The sequence below is a fragment of the Culex pipiens genome, chromosome 2 (genome assembly GCF_016801865.2).
Source record: "Culex pipiens pallens isolate TS chromosome 2, TS_CPP_V2, whole genome shotgun sequence".
Lineage (NCBI taxonomy): Eukaryota > Metazoa > Arthropoda > Insecta > Diptera > Culicidae > Culex > Culex pipiens.
Genome location: NC_068938.1, coordinates 30687410 through 30702382, shown reverse-complemented (window position 1 = coordinate 30702382; position 14973 = coordinate 30687410). Strand labels below are relative to the sequence as shown.

At 38.2% G+C, this 14973-nt stretch overlaps 1 protein-coding gene across 16 annotated transcripts in view; it reads left to right on the top strand.

Moving 5' to 3' along the window:
- Positions 1–14973, top strand: part of LOC120425291 (phosphatidylinositol 4-phosphate 5-kinase type-1 gamma) — a 99258-nt gene that overhangs the window by 55826 nt on the left and 28459 nt on the right. For 12 of the 16 annotated variants that reach the window (XR_008211947.1, XM_039589753.2, XM_039589750.2 and 9 more), the window contains 9 exons: positions 3109–3468; positions 3529–3671; positions 3725–3899; positions 3985–4319; positions 9715–9744; positions 10207–10299; positions 10380–10512; positions 10587–10674; positions 13292–13354. Coding sequence is in view for 15 of the 16 variants with exons in the window: in XM_039589753.2 (XP_039445687.1) it covers positions 3109–3468; positions 3529–3671; positions 3725–3899; positions 3985–4319; positions 9715–9744; positions 10207–10299; positions 10380–10512; positions 10587–10674; positions 13292–13354 (1420 nt within the window). In the remaining variant the exon portion in view is untranslated. The remainder of the gene's footprint in view (positions 1–3108; positions 3469–3528; positions 3672–3724; positions 3900–3984; positions 4320–9714; positions 9745–10206; positions 10300–10379; positions 10513–10586; positions 10675–13291; positions 13355–14973) is intronic. The other 4 variants (XM_039589749.2, XM_039589745.2, XM_039589743.2 and 1 more) reach the window with 3 other exon arrangements.

The window sequence follows — 14973 nt, the reverse complement described above, 5'->3', positions numbered from 1 at the left end:
GAAAAATTCCAGTTGTTTGATTTTTTTTAAAAGTGTCCATGATTATCCATCTAGAGAATATTTTTTTCGAAAAGTTGAGAAAATTTCCGGTAATTAATATTACGCTCTTTTAAAATGTTAGAAAAATTTTGAAAATATTTCTTTTAAACATCGGAAAACTTAGGGTGGCGATTGGCCACGCTTCATATAAAACATATGCCGGGGCGGAAATTTTATAAAAGTGTCCACGTGGTTTATTATAAAAAAAAATCTTAAAAACAGGATTTTTCAGTTAAAATTTTACTTTAAGTTTGCTATATCTTGAAAACGATGCACTTTATCAAAAAAAAAAAAAAAATAAATAAAATAAAATAAAAAAAATCAAATTATTCGCTTTACAGCATTGCCTTGGCGTTCTCGATTGCGAGATTCCTACTCGAAACTAGGTGTTCGAAGGCTTGATTGTTGAGGCAATTGCAAACCTCTTTTTACACCTTAGCTTCCATCCACCCCGGGATTCGAAACAAAAATCATTTTCTAAACCTGTTTTTTTAAGTGATCTAGACGTCAAAATTTTCAAAATACTAGTGCGTCCATCCCGGGAATTCTCGGGACAAAAATCCCGGGATTTTTCCAAAACCGGGAATTCCCGGATCCCGGGATTTTTAATATTTTTTCCCGGGAATTCCCGAAATTGAAAAAAAAAAACAATTTTGGTCTGTTATAATTTGGGAGTACATAGTAATCGATACGAATTTGAAGCATTAAAATTTGTATTCGGCATATTTTAGTATAAATTTGGCTTATTAGGGAAATTTGTTAAAATTTTAGTTCACAAATCCGAAAAAATGCCTTGCGCATTAAATATTTTCTGTATAATTTAATGTATTTTTAAAAGACTGGGTATTATATTCACGTATATTTAAGATTTTAAATATAAAAAAACATATAAGACAAATTAGACAAATTCGGACAGCTATTCAAGTCAATTTTTTGTATCGTGTTTTGAATAACTTCGGTTAAAACTGGATCAAAACAAAACAATTAGTACACCGACTTTCGAATTAAATGCTCTGAAATCCTATGCTTATTCAGCCTGTAATCCTGATTCTCCCCAGTTGGCGGAGTATTTTAAAGATAATTTGTTAAATATGTGTTATATAAAATAAGAAATTCAAAACTTATCTATACATTGATTGGTATCATTTTATTTCTAGAGTTTTTTTTAAAAGGTCCTATAAATGAAAGACAATAGCCTACATTTCTAAAAAAAATCTGGATTTGTTGTCGTATCTCGTTTTTTAGACATTTTGAATGAAATTTTTCAAGCTTTTCTAGTTATTACGGCATATAAAAAATACATAAAATAAATATATTTTTAAAACACTTATTTAATTTGAATCACATTGGAATCAAAAATTGTAATTTATTTGAAATCCAAAGCACATGAAAGAACAAAACAAAAATCCATTTTTAATTACTTTTAAGTTATTTAAAAACTGTCGTCCTTGTTTGGATTGAAGTGTAGATTGTCACCTTTTTTTATTATTGAGCTTATTCTACGGGTTTTAGCATGAAAGAAAAATCCATATTATGAAAACATAGATTTGATGACTGCTTAAAAAATTTCCCGGGATCCCGGGAATTCCCGGGATTTCGAAAATATTTTTCCCGTTTCCCGGGAAATTCAAAACCCGGGAAAATTGGACGCCCTACAAAATACAAATATATTTAATAACTTACGCCCTTCTCAAATGTCATTTTCGAGTGCAACTGGCTCCATATACACAAAAATGGCGTATATAATCGTAGGATAACGTGTCTACAAAGTTTCATTGAAATCGGAGAGGGTCGGGTACAAAAGTACAAGAAAAATCCTGATTTGAGCTGGAATTGATCGTACCATTTTTGTATGGACAGCTGCTAAAATAGTTTGGAGCCTTGTATTGCAGATTGCAGCGATTTTTAGACAATCGTACAACTTGTGGAAAGCCTTATAAAAAAATGCACACCTCAAACTACAGCAGAAAAAAATATCTAAGACACACTCCCCTGTTTGAAACTGTTCTGAAGTGCTCGAGCGGGTGGAGAAGGGGGAGGAATTTAAGTGTGCAAATATTTGGTGTGCAGATATTATTTGCAAGGGTGGAGAATTTGGTGCAAAGTTTGCAATACGGGTGAACCAATGCAATGACACAAAAAGGCTTCTTTGGTCATAGGGAAGACCCTCAAAAAGTTTGAACCAAATACAAAAATACAACAAATAAAAATTCACGAAATCGGCCGATTTCGTTGAGTTTAACTTAGGCCAAATATTTTTTGGACATAAACATTGAAAATTTTTTGCAACGGCCTTATTGAAGTTAAGAAATTATTACAAATTGCTCAGCAAAAAAATATAAATCTATTTAATTTAAAAAGGAATATTATAGAAAAAAGGATGAATAACTCTGTAGTATTTTTGCATTTTAAAATAACACAAAATTACAAATTTTCTGATTTTTGAAGGGTCACTTTTAAATATCTTCCACGATATCGCTATTTTACCCACCGTGACAAAATAGTCCTGGGAGGGATTCCCTCATTCCCCTTAACATCCCACAATCTCACGCCCACCTCTTCTGCAATTCAAAAGACACCATCCCACCACCTTCCCTCCCAACCGGTGATATTATCATACTGTTATCGTTTATATGCATAATATTAAAGCCAACGATTTACATGCGATCTGTGTGTGTGTGTGTGCGCGCGATTTTGCATCAATTGTCCATTTGTTGTGTTTGACGGCGGCGGTTACACTTGAGGTATTCCCCCCGGCGATGCCCTCCGACCACATTTTTTTGTTTATCAGCGTTTAATTTTATCCCAGTCACCAACAATGCAATTTGCGGGAGACAAATTACGTGGTGACCCTCCCAAGGGTAGCTTATTACTCGTGCTGCATGACTAATGAAGTGCATCCAGGTTAGTTCTTGGAGGGTGGCGCCACATCTAGGATAATGAAATTTTTATTCGTCTGGGGATTTGAGAATTGGGTCATAGCGGGAGGTCCTGAAGAGAACGAGAACTGAATTTCAATGTGATGAATGTTAGTAACAACTTCTAATCGATTTCTTTCTTAATTTTCAGATGTCCGCGGACCAGCCGCTGGCCTCGCGGCCCCACCGGCCCAAGTCGGACAAGGAGCGCAAGCTGGGCCATCGGCGGGTGGGCGAGGGCGGCGAGATCACCTACAAGAAGATCCAGACGACGCAGATCATGGGCTCGATCCAGCTCGGCATTCAGCACACGGTCGGCAGCCTGGCGTCGAAACCGCGGCGCGACCTGCTGATGATGGACTTTTGGGAGCTGGAGACGATATCGTTCCCGCCGGAGGGCTCCAGCATGACGCCCGCCCACCACTTTAGCGAGTTCAAGTTCAAAATCTACGCCCCGATCGCGTTCCGGTACTTTCGGGATCTGTTCGGCATCCAGCCGGACGATTTCATGGTGAGGATCTGGGTTTGACTCAATGGTACCTTAAGCTAACTTTAATGTTATTTTCCGCAGATGTCAATGTGTTCAGCTCCACTGCGCGAGCTCTCGAATCCGGGCGCGTCCGGTTCGATCTTCTATCTGACCGATGACGACGAGTTCATCATCAAGACTGTGCAGCATAAGGAGGGCGAGTTTCTGCAGAAGCTGTTACCAGGGTAAGCTAGGAATACGCGCGTGCTGACAACTTGTAACATTTAATCCTTTGCAGATATTACATGAATCTGAATCAAAACCCGCGCACGCTACTGCCCAAGTTCTTCGGGCTGTACTGCTACCAGTGCAATAGTAAAAACGTCCGGCTGGTCGCGATGAACAACCTGCTGCCGTCGTACGTGAAGATGCATTTGAAGTACGATCTGAAGGGGTCGACGTACAAGCGAAAGGTGAGATCAAGCTCGTTCGTGGCCTAGACTATGATATGAGAATAAGAAGAAATTTCATTAATACCTTTAATTCCAACCCTTCCAGGCCAACAAAGCGGAGCGCAACAAGGGCTCGCCCACGTACAAAGATCTGGACTTTATGGAGCACCACCCGAACGGGATCTTCCTGGAGGCGGACACGTGCAACGCGCTGATCAAAACCATCCAGCGGGACTGCCGGGTGCTCGAGTCGTTCAAGATCATGGACTACTCGCTGCTGGTGGGCGTCCACAATCTGGACCAGGCGCTCAAGGAAAAGCAGGAAGCGGCCGCCAAGGCCCGGTCCGAGGGCGAATCGGACTACGAGGACGCGCCCGAGGCGGACCAGTACATGGTGCAGGAACGGGAGGAGCAACGGACGACGGCACTGAACAGGAGCAGGTAAGGCTGGAATTACCGCTGAACTGGCCTCTTGCCGCACAACCCCCCACTCCGGTTGGCTTTTTGTTCCCACCCCGCGTTTTCTAACTGGTGTGAGTGTGTTTGCACCCACGATAAATAGCTGTTGGTGTCCCGTGTGCGCGCGCCGGGGGAGGACGTCCTCGACCATCGGTGAACCCACCCGAGCTTTTTGAATGTTGTTGCTGTTGCTGTTGGTTCGTTCAATCGTTTTTCTTCTGTTTTTTGTTAAACGCTAGCAATTCTATTGCTAGTCGGTGGGTGGCCACCGATGGTTGAGGAATCGTGGCCCGGCCTTGTTTAATTAAGCATATGATGGCCAACCGTCCCACGAACCCTCTCTCCACGCGCCCCCCCTCCGGAAAAGGGGACGACACTTCGCATGCACGACCGGCTTTGGCAATTGTGGTTTTTTAAAACGATGCACCCACACTGAACCAAAGTGAAACACCAACACCAACACGTACAAACAGGTGACACCAACCAGGAGGCGCGCAAGCAGCAACTAACTCGGAGCTGATGAAGACGACACCCCCGGATACAGTTTGATTAAATTTTCATCGATTTCTCACACAGCGTACATACTTTAAAACAGTGAGACAAGCACACAAGCACACACCCACAAACACGTTGTGTACATTGACGTTCCTTGAACAGGTGCATGTGAGTGAGCTAGAGAGCGAGCAAGAGCAACGAGATTTTAATCGGCTATTAGGACAGCTTTAGTGGGACGCTTCTGGGATTAAGTGGTTCGTTCTTCTGGTGGTTCGGTAGTTTGCAGCAGGTTGACACACGTGCTGCCGCTTTACGCTATTGTACCTGATTTCAGCGTAATTGGGTACTAAAGCCCTTTGTCAATTTTTATGTACAACGGTAAATAACACGATTAAAAACAATTTCTGATCACTTTTTTTCATTTTAATGCAAAACATTTTTTTGACTAGACAACATTTTTTCGATGGATCAACTATGGTCCCCTTGGAACGAGCTGTCAAGTAGGAACTTTTCTGTCAAGAAGCACCGCGAGGTTAATTTTTCAAAATTGATTTAAAAATCCATTTTAAACTCTTTCTGGTCGTACAAAGGTTCATTGTACTCAGAAAAATAAGCTTTATCGCTGTAAACAATAATATCAGCAATCTAAGCTTCATTTTAGGACCCAATTGAAGCGAAGAAAGGCGCCCAGGAAGCAATTGATTTTGCGGTTTGAGCCATATGTTCTGGGTTTCTTTGCTTACTTTTGCTTACTTACTCAGGTGGAAAATCATTTCATGATTACTAGGTAGCAATCTATATTTACTTTAACTTTCACTTTTACTGTACGAGCAACCAGCTCGTCGTGTTGCAAATTAAAAAAAAAAAATCTCAGCATTTATAAATTTGAGGATATTGTTCCTTCAGAGGATAACATTATTTTAAAATTCATAGAATTTATAGAATTTCTTAAGAACATTTTTGACGGTGGTGGGGCAGCTACCCAATCTTGCTGTGCACGCAAGTGGTCCTATTATCTACAAAAAAAAACATGTTTATCAAAAATTTACAAAAAAAATCATTGGAACTCTGAACTAGTTGCAAATATCACTCAAGTACTTTTTTGTGCGACTGAGATATAACATATTAGATTCAAAAAATAATATCCATTCAAATCCTTGAGCATGTCTGTCTAAATTGTATTGTTTTGACACAAATAATCTAAAAAATATTTTCAACCCATTTAAAATTACAGTACAGACTCGATTATACGAAGCACTCACAAAAAAAATTTGAATAATCGAATCTTCAGATATTCGTATCACTTGTTATTCACTGTCTACTTTTGGGTTATTGGGCTCAAAAGTAACCCAATAAATGATCTAAAGTCATTCGAAATTTTTAAATCCAAGATGGCGGCCAAAATGGCGATGATGAAATATTGTGACAATTTCTTTTTCAATGAAGGTATCAGACAATAAACCACTAAGATTTGACTAAATTTGTGTCGCAGCACTCTAATTTAATGTTGAAAGAGAGAAAATAAAAAAAAATCAAAAAATGTTCTTTTTGTCATGATTTAATTATTCCAAGTTCACAATAAAACGAACTTCAGATAATCGAGAAAATTAAGTAAAGTTTTATAAAATCTTTGCTTGTGTGCAATATTGCGACACGTCCTGCCTTTTTATAGTTGACGTATCACAATATAACACACAAGCGACGAAATGATTACAGTTATGTTGCAAGTCGAGAAAAGATTTGAGGAAATCTCACATAGATTGCGTATTTTGACACTGAAGATTGGACCAATAATTTCTAAGATACTAATTATAAAACTTGTTGAAAGACACACAAACTTTCAGATTAATTCTGTAGGATTTCGCAATTTTTTTTCGGGCTGGTCATAGAATGATAGTCATGTCAATGTTCGAAAATCTGTATTTTAAGAAAGGATTTTCTGATCATTTTGGTTTAGTTTTGGTGGTATGATTAGGAAAGGTACACAGAAAAAAATCACGATTATTTATTGGCTTTTTGTCACATAAAGTTGAATCCTCGAAATACGTGCTTTTTAATTTTCGATTTTTTTTTTTAATATGTTTTAGGGCACTAAAAAGACATTTTTTGCGGTAGAGTTCAGGATGGTGCAAAATCTGGTACCGAAGTAAAATGTGTTTTTTTGAAAAAAAACCTTACATTTTGTCAAACAAAATGTCAAGAATCATTTTTCGCTGTAAATTAACAGATTCAATTAAAAATGAAATTCGTTGAAAAATATTCAGTTTTTTTGCAATTTAAATATATGTTATAAAGGTAAAGCAACCCTTAAAAAATCCAAATATTTTCTTTTTTTGAGTTTTTTAAGATTAAATTTAGTGAAACATATTTTTTTCTCAGCGTCATCTAAATAGCCCTCTTTTTCGCGATAACTCTGAACCTATTAGCTCAATTTACAATGTTTAAGAGTGAAACTTCTTTTTTTTTTAAACTGGGCCTAAATTTGAAAATATCAAGAAAAGATGTTTGAAAAATTATTCTTGATTATAAAATTATATTATATTAAAATTAAATTATGATAAGAATAAAAAAAATGTAATATAAGCATAACACATTAAAAAAATATGAAGAGAGGGTTACCTTATCATTACATTAAACTTTGCTCAAGACACCTAATCGATCAGAAAGTCAGATTAGGAATTGCTTTACAACAAAACCGAATTTCAATTGTTATTTTAGTCTAGAGCATTTAAATGATTGGAGGATCAACTATCTCAAGCAATTTTGAAATTGGTATCTATGCATCTATTTGAAAATACTTACTTTTCTTGTAGATTTGCGTTTTTATGGTATTTGTAACTTCATTCTAAAACATACACAAAGGCAAGCCTTTTATCGTATACAGTGATATGATCTATGATATAAGTACTATAGCACATCCGTGGAACTCTGAACAAATTTCTGCTCAAAAAGTGTGACGAGAAATCAGTTCATTAGTGTTCTACGATAAATTTGTCCTGGATGATTTCTCAGCACACTACGATCTCATAAAAGAAAATGTATACCAGTTAGACTGACATTCGTGGCAACGAATCAAAACAAACAAGATCATCACGATTTGCACCTTTTTATCAACTAAAAATTGAGTGAAAATGTGTTTCCGTTAAACTGGCCATCACACGCAATGTTAAGCGTTTTGCGTCTTCCATAAACAACCATCTTAACAAGAGTACAGATTGAAAGTTAAAAAAAACTTGGCCTGGTGACATCAACTAAGACAACAGAAGTGATCACTTGGAGGCACATTTAAAATTGCTTCATTGAACCACTTGTTTTCAAATAACTACCGTAACTTTCAAGCAAAATGTTTATTTCAGTTCAACTTATGAAATCCAACTATCCCCAACCACCGGAAAATAATCCATTCAGATGGCACTTCTCTGGTTCTCGATCAAGTGATGTTCACAATAAACATTTTTCATCAGATTTTTTTTATGGAAATCCGTTTCTTTTAGGACGCAATGGAATATGAATGAAAATGGTTCCTGAAGATGGACGGAAATTTGTAAACATTGAAAAATAGTTTTTTTTTGCATGGCCAGCTACGATGTTGTTTTCTTTTATGTGTATAACAGTTTATGCCAGTTTCTATCAGTCAAGGGGTTCTAAAGTTGTGTTTCGAGTTATTTGCTCAAGCTGTAGAAAAAATCGTGCTGTTGATCAACCCCTCGGTTAAATCTATTATAAAATCTGTTATAAAAGTTGGAGCTCTCCACCGCTAGAGGCAGCACTGTATAAATCCCTCTTTTTGAATCTCAAGTTCTACCAATGTGACTATAGTGAGGAAATGGCCTACTTATCATTACCAAAAATAACACTGCTGAAGATTTCAATTTTTCAGCTTTTGTATCGAAGTGTGATACTTTTCGACACTGTTTTGGTTTTTAAGTTAAAAAAAAATACAGACGCCAAACTAAACATGGAAAAAAAGGTTTCACTGAAAAATCCTATTAAAACTCAATTTCTTAACCACTCGTCGTATTTATGTGCGACTCGTGCTGAAAATATCATCATTTTGCTACTCGTTGCATACACTACTAGTGCTTCAACAGAGTGAAAAAAAAATTGTTGGGAAATGATCCAATCCATTTAATAAGGCTCCAAAATTATTTTATGGAATCGTTACGTGCATCAATGTGATGTCAGATTTTCAAATTGCGTACAAATTGTAAAAATTGTTTCATTCTGTAAAACATAAACTGCCATGTTTCAGCTGTAAATACACGTTTTGTTACATTGTTTGCTTAACTTTTGCTGTATCTTGTTCCTCTGAATGGTTTGAAGTTACCTGTTTTTTTTTCTATCTGCCCTTAAAACCAAGCCCAATCTTATGTCCTCCTTCCGGTTCCTGTTGAGGTATTTCAGGAAAATGGCTCACTTGGAGATCACCACCACCAGCAGCGGCAGAGTACAGTCAGTCAATCAGTCCACACACTCACCACTCTCTCAGTCCAGTGCACCACACATCGATGTCTTGTATCGTATTGTTGATAATCATTCCCCGAGAAATATTAGGTTTTGTTTTTTTTTAAACTTTGTTTTCAATTCAGCTGCAAAAACTCTCTCGATTCTGGCTTAATCCTGCCCCTTAAGGATGCCCCTTAAAGCTCTCTTTCTTATTTTTTAACTATTGTTGATTTTTGTTAAGATTTTTTTCCTAAGCTAAGCCCTGAACATAACCTAGAACCCCCTCTCACTGTTCTGTTTCGCTGTCTCTCTCCATAGATGTAGAACCCTTTTGGAATCTCTCTCTCTGTCTCTGTCTCTCGAAATGAGCGTCGAAACTAAACCAAACCTTTAACAAACTTTCCCCCTTCTCCGACACTCTCCGAATCACTCACAGGAACACTACGTACGGAAAAATGCTCATTAGGTATGGACCCCCTCCCCACCATTTTCCATTTTCTCCGCTGTTTGATGAAAAAAAAACGAAACCGCATCCAGAGTCTACCGCTAAAATGTGGTTTCCTTCCGCGAACTCATTTTCATCTTGGTATCTAAGTTGGTTGGAAAAAGAAACGAGTGATCTGACTGTGACATCGACATTTTAAAATGTTTTTTGTTTTGCGTTGAGTTTTGTTTGTGCTAAACATTTGAAGAAAAAGCTATCAGCTGAGTAGATTCGAATCGATTGCTTTGGAAAGCCGCTGTAGATTTGGTTCAATCAGTTAAAATCGACCTGCTGATGATACAAAAAAGCAACAACATTTCTCTCTTTCTCTTTTAATCATTCTCATATCATCTTCAAGTTTATTCAACAGGGATTACATTCCGAGTCTCGCTGCGCGATCCCACAATTCAAAATCATTACTAACCGGGTTCAATTTCACCCCAGGTCAATCAACCGGCAGCGGCTTGTTGCGCATTCGACTGCAATGGAAAGTATTCAGGCCGAGAGCGAACCAATCGACGAGGAGGACGACGTACCGTAAGTATTATCCCATCTCCCCCACTTCGAGTCACTTTAAAATATGTTTCCAAATTGATTTTCCCCTCTCGCCCTTTCAGACCCGGTGGTATTCCTGCCCGCAGCGAGAAAGGCGAGCGGCTCCTGCTGTTCATCGGCATCATCGACATCCTGCAGTCGTATAGGTTAAGGAAAAAGCTGGAACACACGTGGAAAAGTATTATACACGACGGTGTAAGTTTTTGGTCTCCCTTTTCTTGCAGCAGATTTGAAACTAATGAGATTCTTTCTTTCCGGTTTTCGCGCAGGATACCGTATCGGTACACCGGCCCTCCTTCTATGCACAACGCTTTCAGGACTTTATGGCGAAGACCGTCTTCAAGAAAATTCCATCCCGTAAGTACGCGTGGCCTTGGCGGAGACGCCGGAGTTCCGGATTTTCTCCTCCCCGCCAGTTACATACTACTCATGTGCATCGGCTAATACGTTTGACCATATTCTCTCTCTCCATTGCATTGGAAAGTTGTTCTAAAATGGTTTTGTGAAACCCGCGGATTTTGACTTTTGTACTACCAAAATCATTACATAAATCTTCATAGAGCATTGCAAACAGTTTAGGACATCGGCATGACCGGAGATGGTCTTAATTGTTCAATTTAATGAAGTTTGATATGTCGCATGATTGGGTTTTCGCGTAATCCGGAAGTGTCCCCTATGTGGTCACCGGTGACCGGTTCCGTAGTAACCATTTTGGGTTATAGAACTTCGGCACGACCACAGTTAGGCACATAAATCAATTTCAGAACGTTTGATATGTCGCATGATTGGTTTTTTGCGTAATCCGGAAGTGTCCCCTATGTGGTCACAAGTGATCGATTACAGAGTGGTGGTGCAGGATGTAGGGGAAATTCTCGTATGTTTGGCAGGTTAAGCATTCGCTCCTAACTCCATCCAATTTGCTTATTTAAACTATTTGAACAACTAATCTTGCATAACTTTTGATAGAAACTTGCTTGCTCACTTCTTATTGAGCTATTTATCACTCGATTTCAGTTGAAAACGCTTTTAATTAGCTTTAATTGAATGTCAAAGTTCTGACCTGCCAACATTAGAGGCACGCTGGAATAAGATGCTGTTCCCCTAGGCAACACATCAGTTGGACACCATTTTTAATTTCATAAAGTTTGATATGTCGCATGTTGGGATTCCTTACAAAATTTCGTAGGTGTGAAGTGTCCCCATGTGGCCAGCGGTAACCGATTCCGGAGTAACCAGGTTGAATCAAAACCAGGCACGAATACAGTTGAGCAAAAAAAAAACAGTTTCAGAACGTTTGATGCGTCACATGATTGGGTTTTGCGTAATCCGGAAGTGTTCCCATAAGGGTCACCGGTGACCGGTTCCGGAGTGTCCAGGTTTGGTCATAGGACATCGGCAGCTCCTCAGTTGAACATCATTTACAATTTCATAAAGTTTGATATGTCGCATGGCGAGATATCTCCTAAATGTCTGAGGTGTCCCTATGTGGCCACCAATAACCGATTCCAGAGTAACCGGGATTGGTTATATAACGTTGGCATGACCACAGATGAAAATGATTTTAAATTTAATAAGGTTTGATACGTCGCATGATTGGGTTTTTACGCAATCCGAAAGTGTCCCCTTGTGGTCACCTGTGACCGGTCCCAGAGGGACCAGGTTTGGTCATCGCTCGTCGGCAACTCCACAGTTGAGCAGTATTTACAATTTCATAAAGTTTGATATGTCGCATGATAGCACATCTTCCAAATTTCGGAGGTGTCCCCATGTGGCCTCTGGTAACCGATTCCGGAGAAACCAGGTTGGGTCATATGACATCGGCATGACCACAGTTGAAAATTATTTTTAATTTCAATAAAGTTTGATGTGTCACATTCTAGGATATCCTAAACATTCCGGAAGTGTTCCCATGTGGCCACCAGTAAACAGTTCCAGAGTGGCCAGATGTGCTCATATGACGTCGGCAAAATAACAGTTGGACAGCATTTTTAATTGCATAGAGTTTGATGTGTCGCATGATAGGATATCTTCTGAATTTCGGAAATGTCCCCATGTAGCCGCTGGTAACCGATTCCGGAGTAACCAGGTTGGGTCATTGATGTTGGCATGACCAGAGATGGTCATATTTTTAAATTTTATAATGTTTGATATGTCGCATGATAGGATTCCCTATAAATTTCGGAGGTGTCCCCATGCGGCCACCAATAACCGGTTCTGGAGTGTTTTAAACAGTAAAAAATTGTGTAAATTTGGAAGGTTGAATATTACCTCTTTATGATTTAATTTAACCTCAATTTAGACTGAAAAAGCGACATTACAACAGAAAAGTGATAAAATTACACATTTTTCAGAGGTTAAATTACACATTTTTTCTGACATAAAAGATGTACCCCTTTCCAGTTGTAATTTTACCATGATATTTTTTCTGTGTAGAATGTTCATAAAACGTCGGTATGACCACAAATGATCATAGTTCTCAATTTCACGAAGTTTTATATGCATCATATCAAGGTGGATTTTCAAGAAAAAAGGAAACCGTTTTGAAGGTCTCTTAGAACTACTTTAGAATTGGCCATAGTTGGCCGGATTTGATTCTAAATAGGCTCGAAACATGTAAATTTTATTTAAAAATATTTAATAAAAAGTTCCTTGTTTTGTTTTGAAATTAAACAAATCCAGCGCTTCTGATTAACCTACACTAACAGTGCTTCAAACCGTTGTGTTGACTAACACGTGAGGATTTAAAGTTTGAAACAAGTTCCGCGCGTTAGAGTAGGACAACAACTGGGTTGGTGTAAAATGGTAATTTCATATATTCTCTTCCCTTTTTCTCTCTCTCTCTTTCTCTCTTTGCATACACGCTGCATTAAATGTACAAAACGTGTACAAAACAAATACTATTAAAACACACAAAAAATATGACCAAAAAATATGTAAATGTTAAAAACAAAAAAAAAATCTTGCTAATACCCAGTGGATCTTCCCGAGATCAAAGGCAATCATAGAAAATTTCGCACGTTGGTCACCAGCTACATAGGTAATCTAACAAACCCCTTGTTTTTTCTCTAATACTCTCTGCTCTCGTACTTCTTTCTTTCTATTGTCTATTCTGCCTGCGTTTTTTTTAATCTATATAAAAAAATGTTTCATTTTCTACACTGTGTTCTGCTATTAACTGCCAAAACTTCTTACCTTGCGTGCTTGCGTTTGATGCTTTGAGGAAGCGCTTATTTCCTCGATTGCTTTGAGTGAGCTTTTCCGGCTCGCTTCTCCTTTCCCCCCCTTTCTGTGATTACTTTCTCTTTCTACTTCTTTGCTTGCTACTGCCGCCTCTACTACTAAGATATCGTTACACCTTCAGTTATTCGTGTGACAGTTGCGTTTTGTTTTGCTTGAAGTTCTCGCTCGCTGCCTGGTTTTGGTTTGAGCTTTTCGTTTTTACAAGTTCTTTTGTAAATTTTCCTGCGTGAGTTTTCTGTCCGTTGTGTCCCCTTTTCTGCGAAATGATTGCTGTTTCCGTATAAGTTTGGTTTTTTAGACATTTTTTTTATTTCGTAACTGATTGGTTAATCAGAAGGATATTTTGATCTCGAATTTAAAATATATTTAGAACACACACATACAGACAGGAAATAATGTCAATTTAAGATGATTTCTCAGATAATAATCCTTAGGATTGTATGCGGTGCTTTGATTCCGTGTGCTTAACAATGGATTTATTGTTTACACAAAAAAAAAATACAACGTTTATTGAGCGACTTTCTCTGTTCCAAACAGCTGCAAGCTTGAATTAAAAATTAAACCCTTAAGTTTACACTACCGTTAAGATTTGCACAATCACTCACATAATCACAATCATCACAACCAGAATCTCAACGAACCACACATACATAATCACAACGAATCACACACATAATCACAACAAATCACACACACAATCACAACGAATCACACACACAATCACAACGAATCACACACATAATCACAATGAATCACACACACAATCACAACAAATCACACAATAACAATTGAACATATAATCACAATAACTCACAATAACTCACACTCACACACACACACACACACACACACACACACACACACACACACACACACACACACACACACACACAGATTTATTATTTTTTGTCCCTTTGAAAATTTACCAAATCGAATAGTTTTATATCTAATATAACGCTATTTCGAACACCGTCAAAGTGGTCAAAACGTTGTGTAAATATTGCATAAACTCACACATACAGAAAGGGTCAGACGAACACATACACCGAAATTGCAAATAGTGTAAATCAAACACACACAATTGTAAAGATTTAAAATCCAGCGTGTTTAAAAAATAAAGAAAAGTTGAGCGCTTCTGCCCCGTACGTTGAAAAATCCCCAAAATATTTACTTTTAACATTTCGTTACTTCCCTAACCCCCTTGACCTCCGTTTTTTCCGTTCGATCTGTCCCACCTTGGAAAAGGTGTGTGACCCAGGACAGAGAGTAAATTGCCTTTGATTTCCGTTACCAATCTTGAGTTTGGCATGATTTCGAGACCTTGCTCTGACTTCCGATTTCGGAAAAGTAAGGGCAGGTCACACACACACCCACACCACCGAGTGCTTCTAGTTTTGCTTTAGTAAGTTTGTTTTG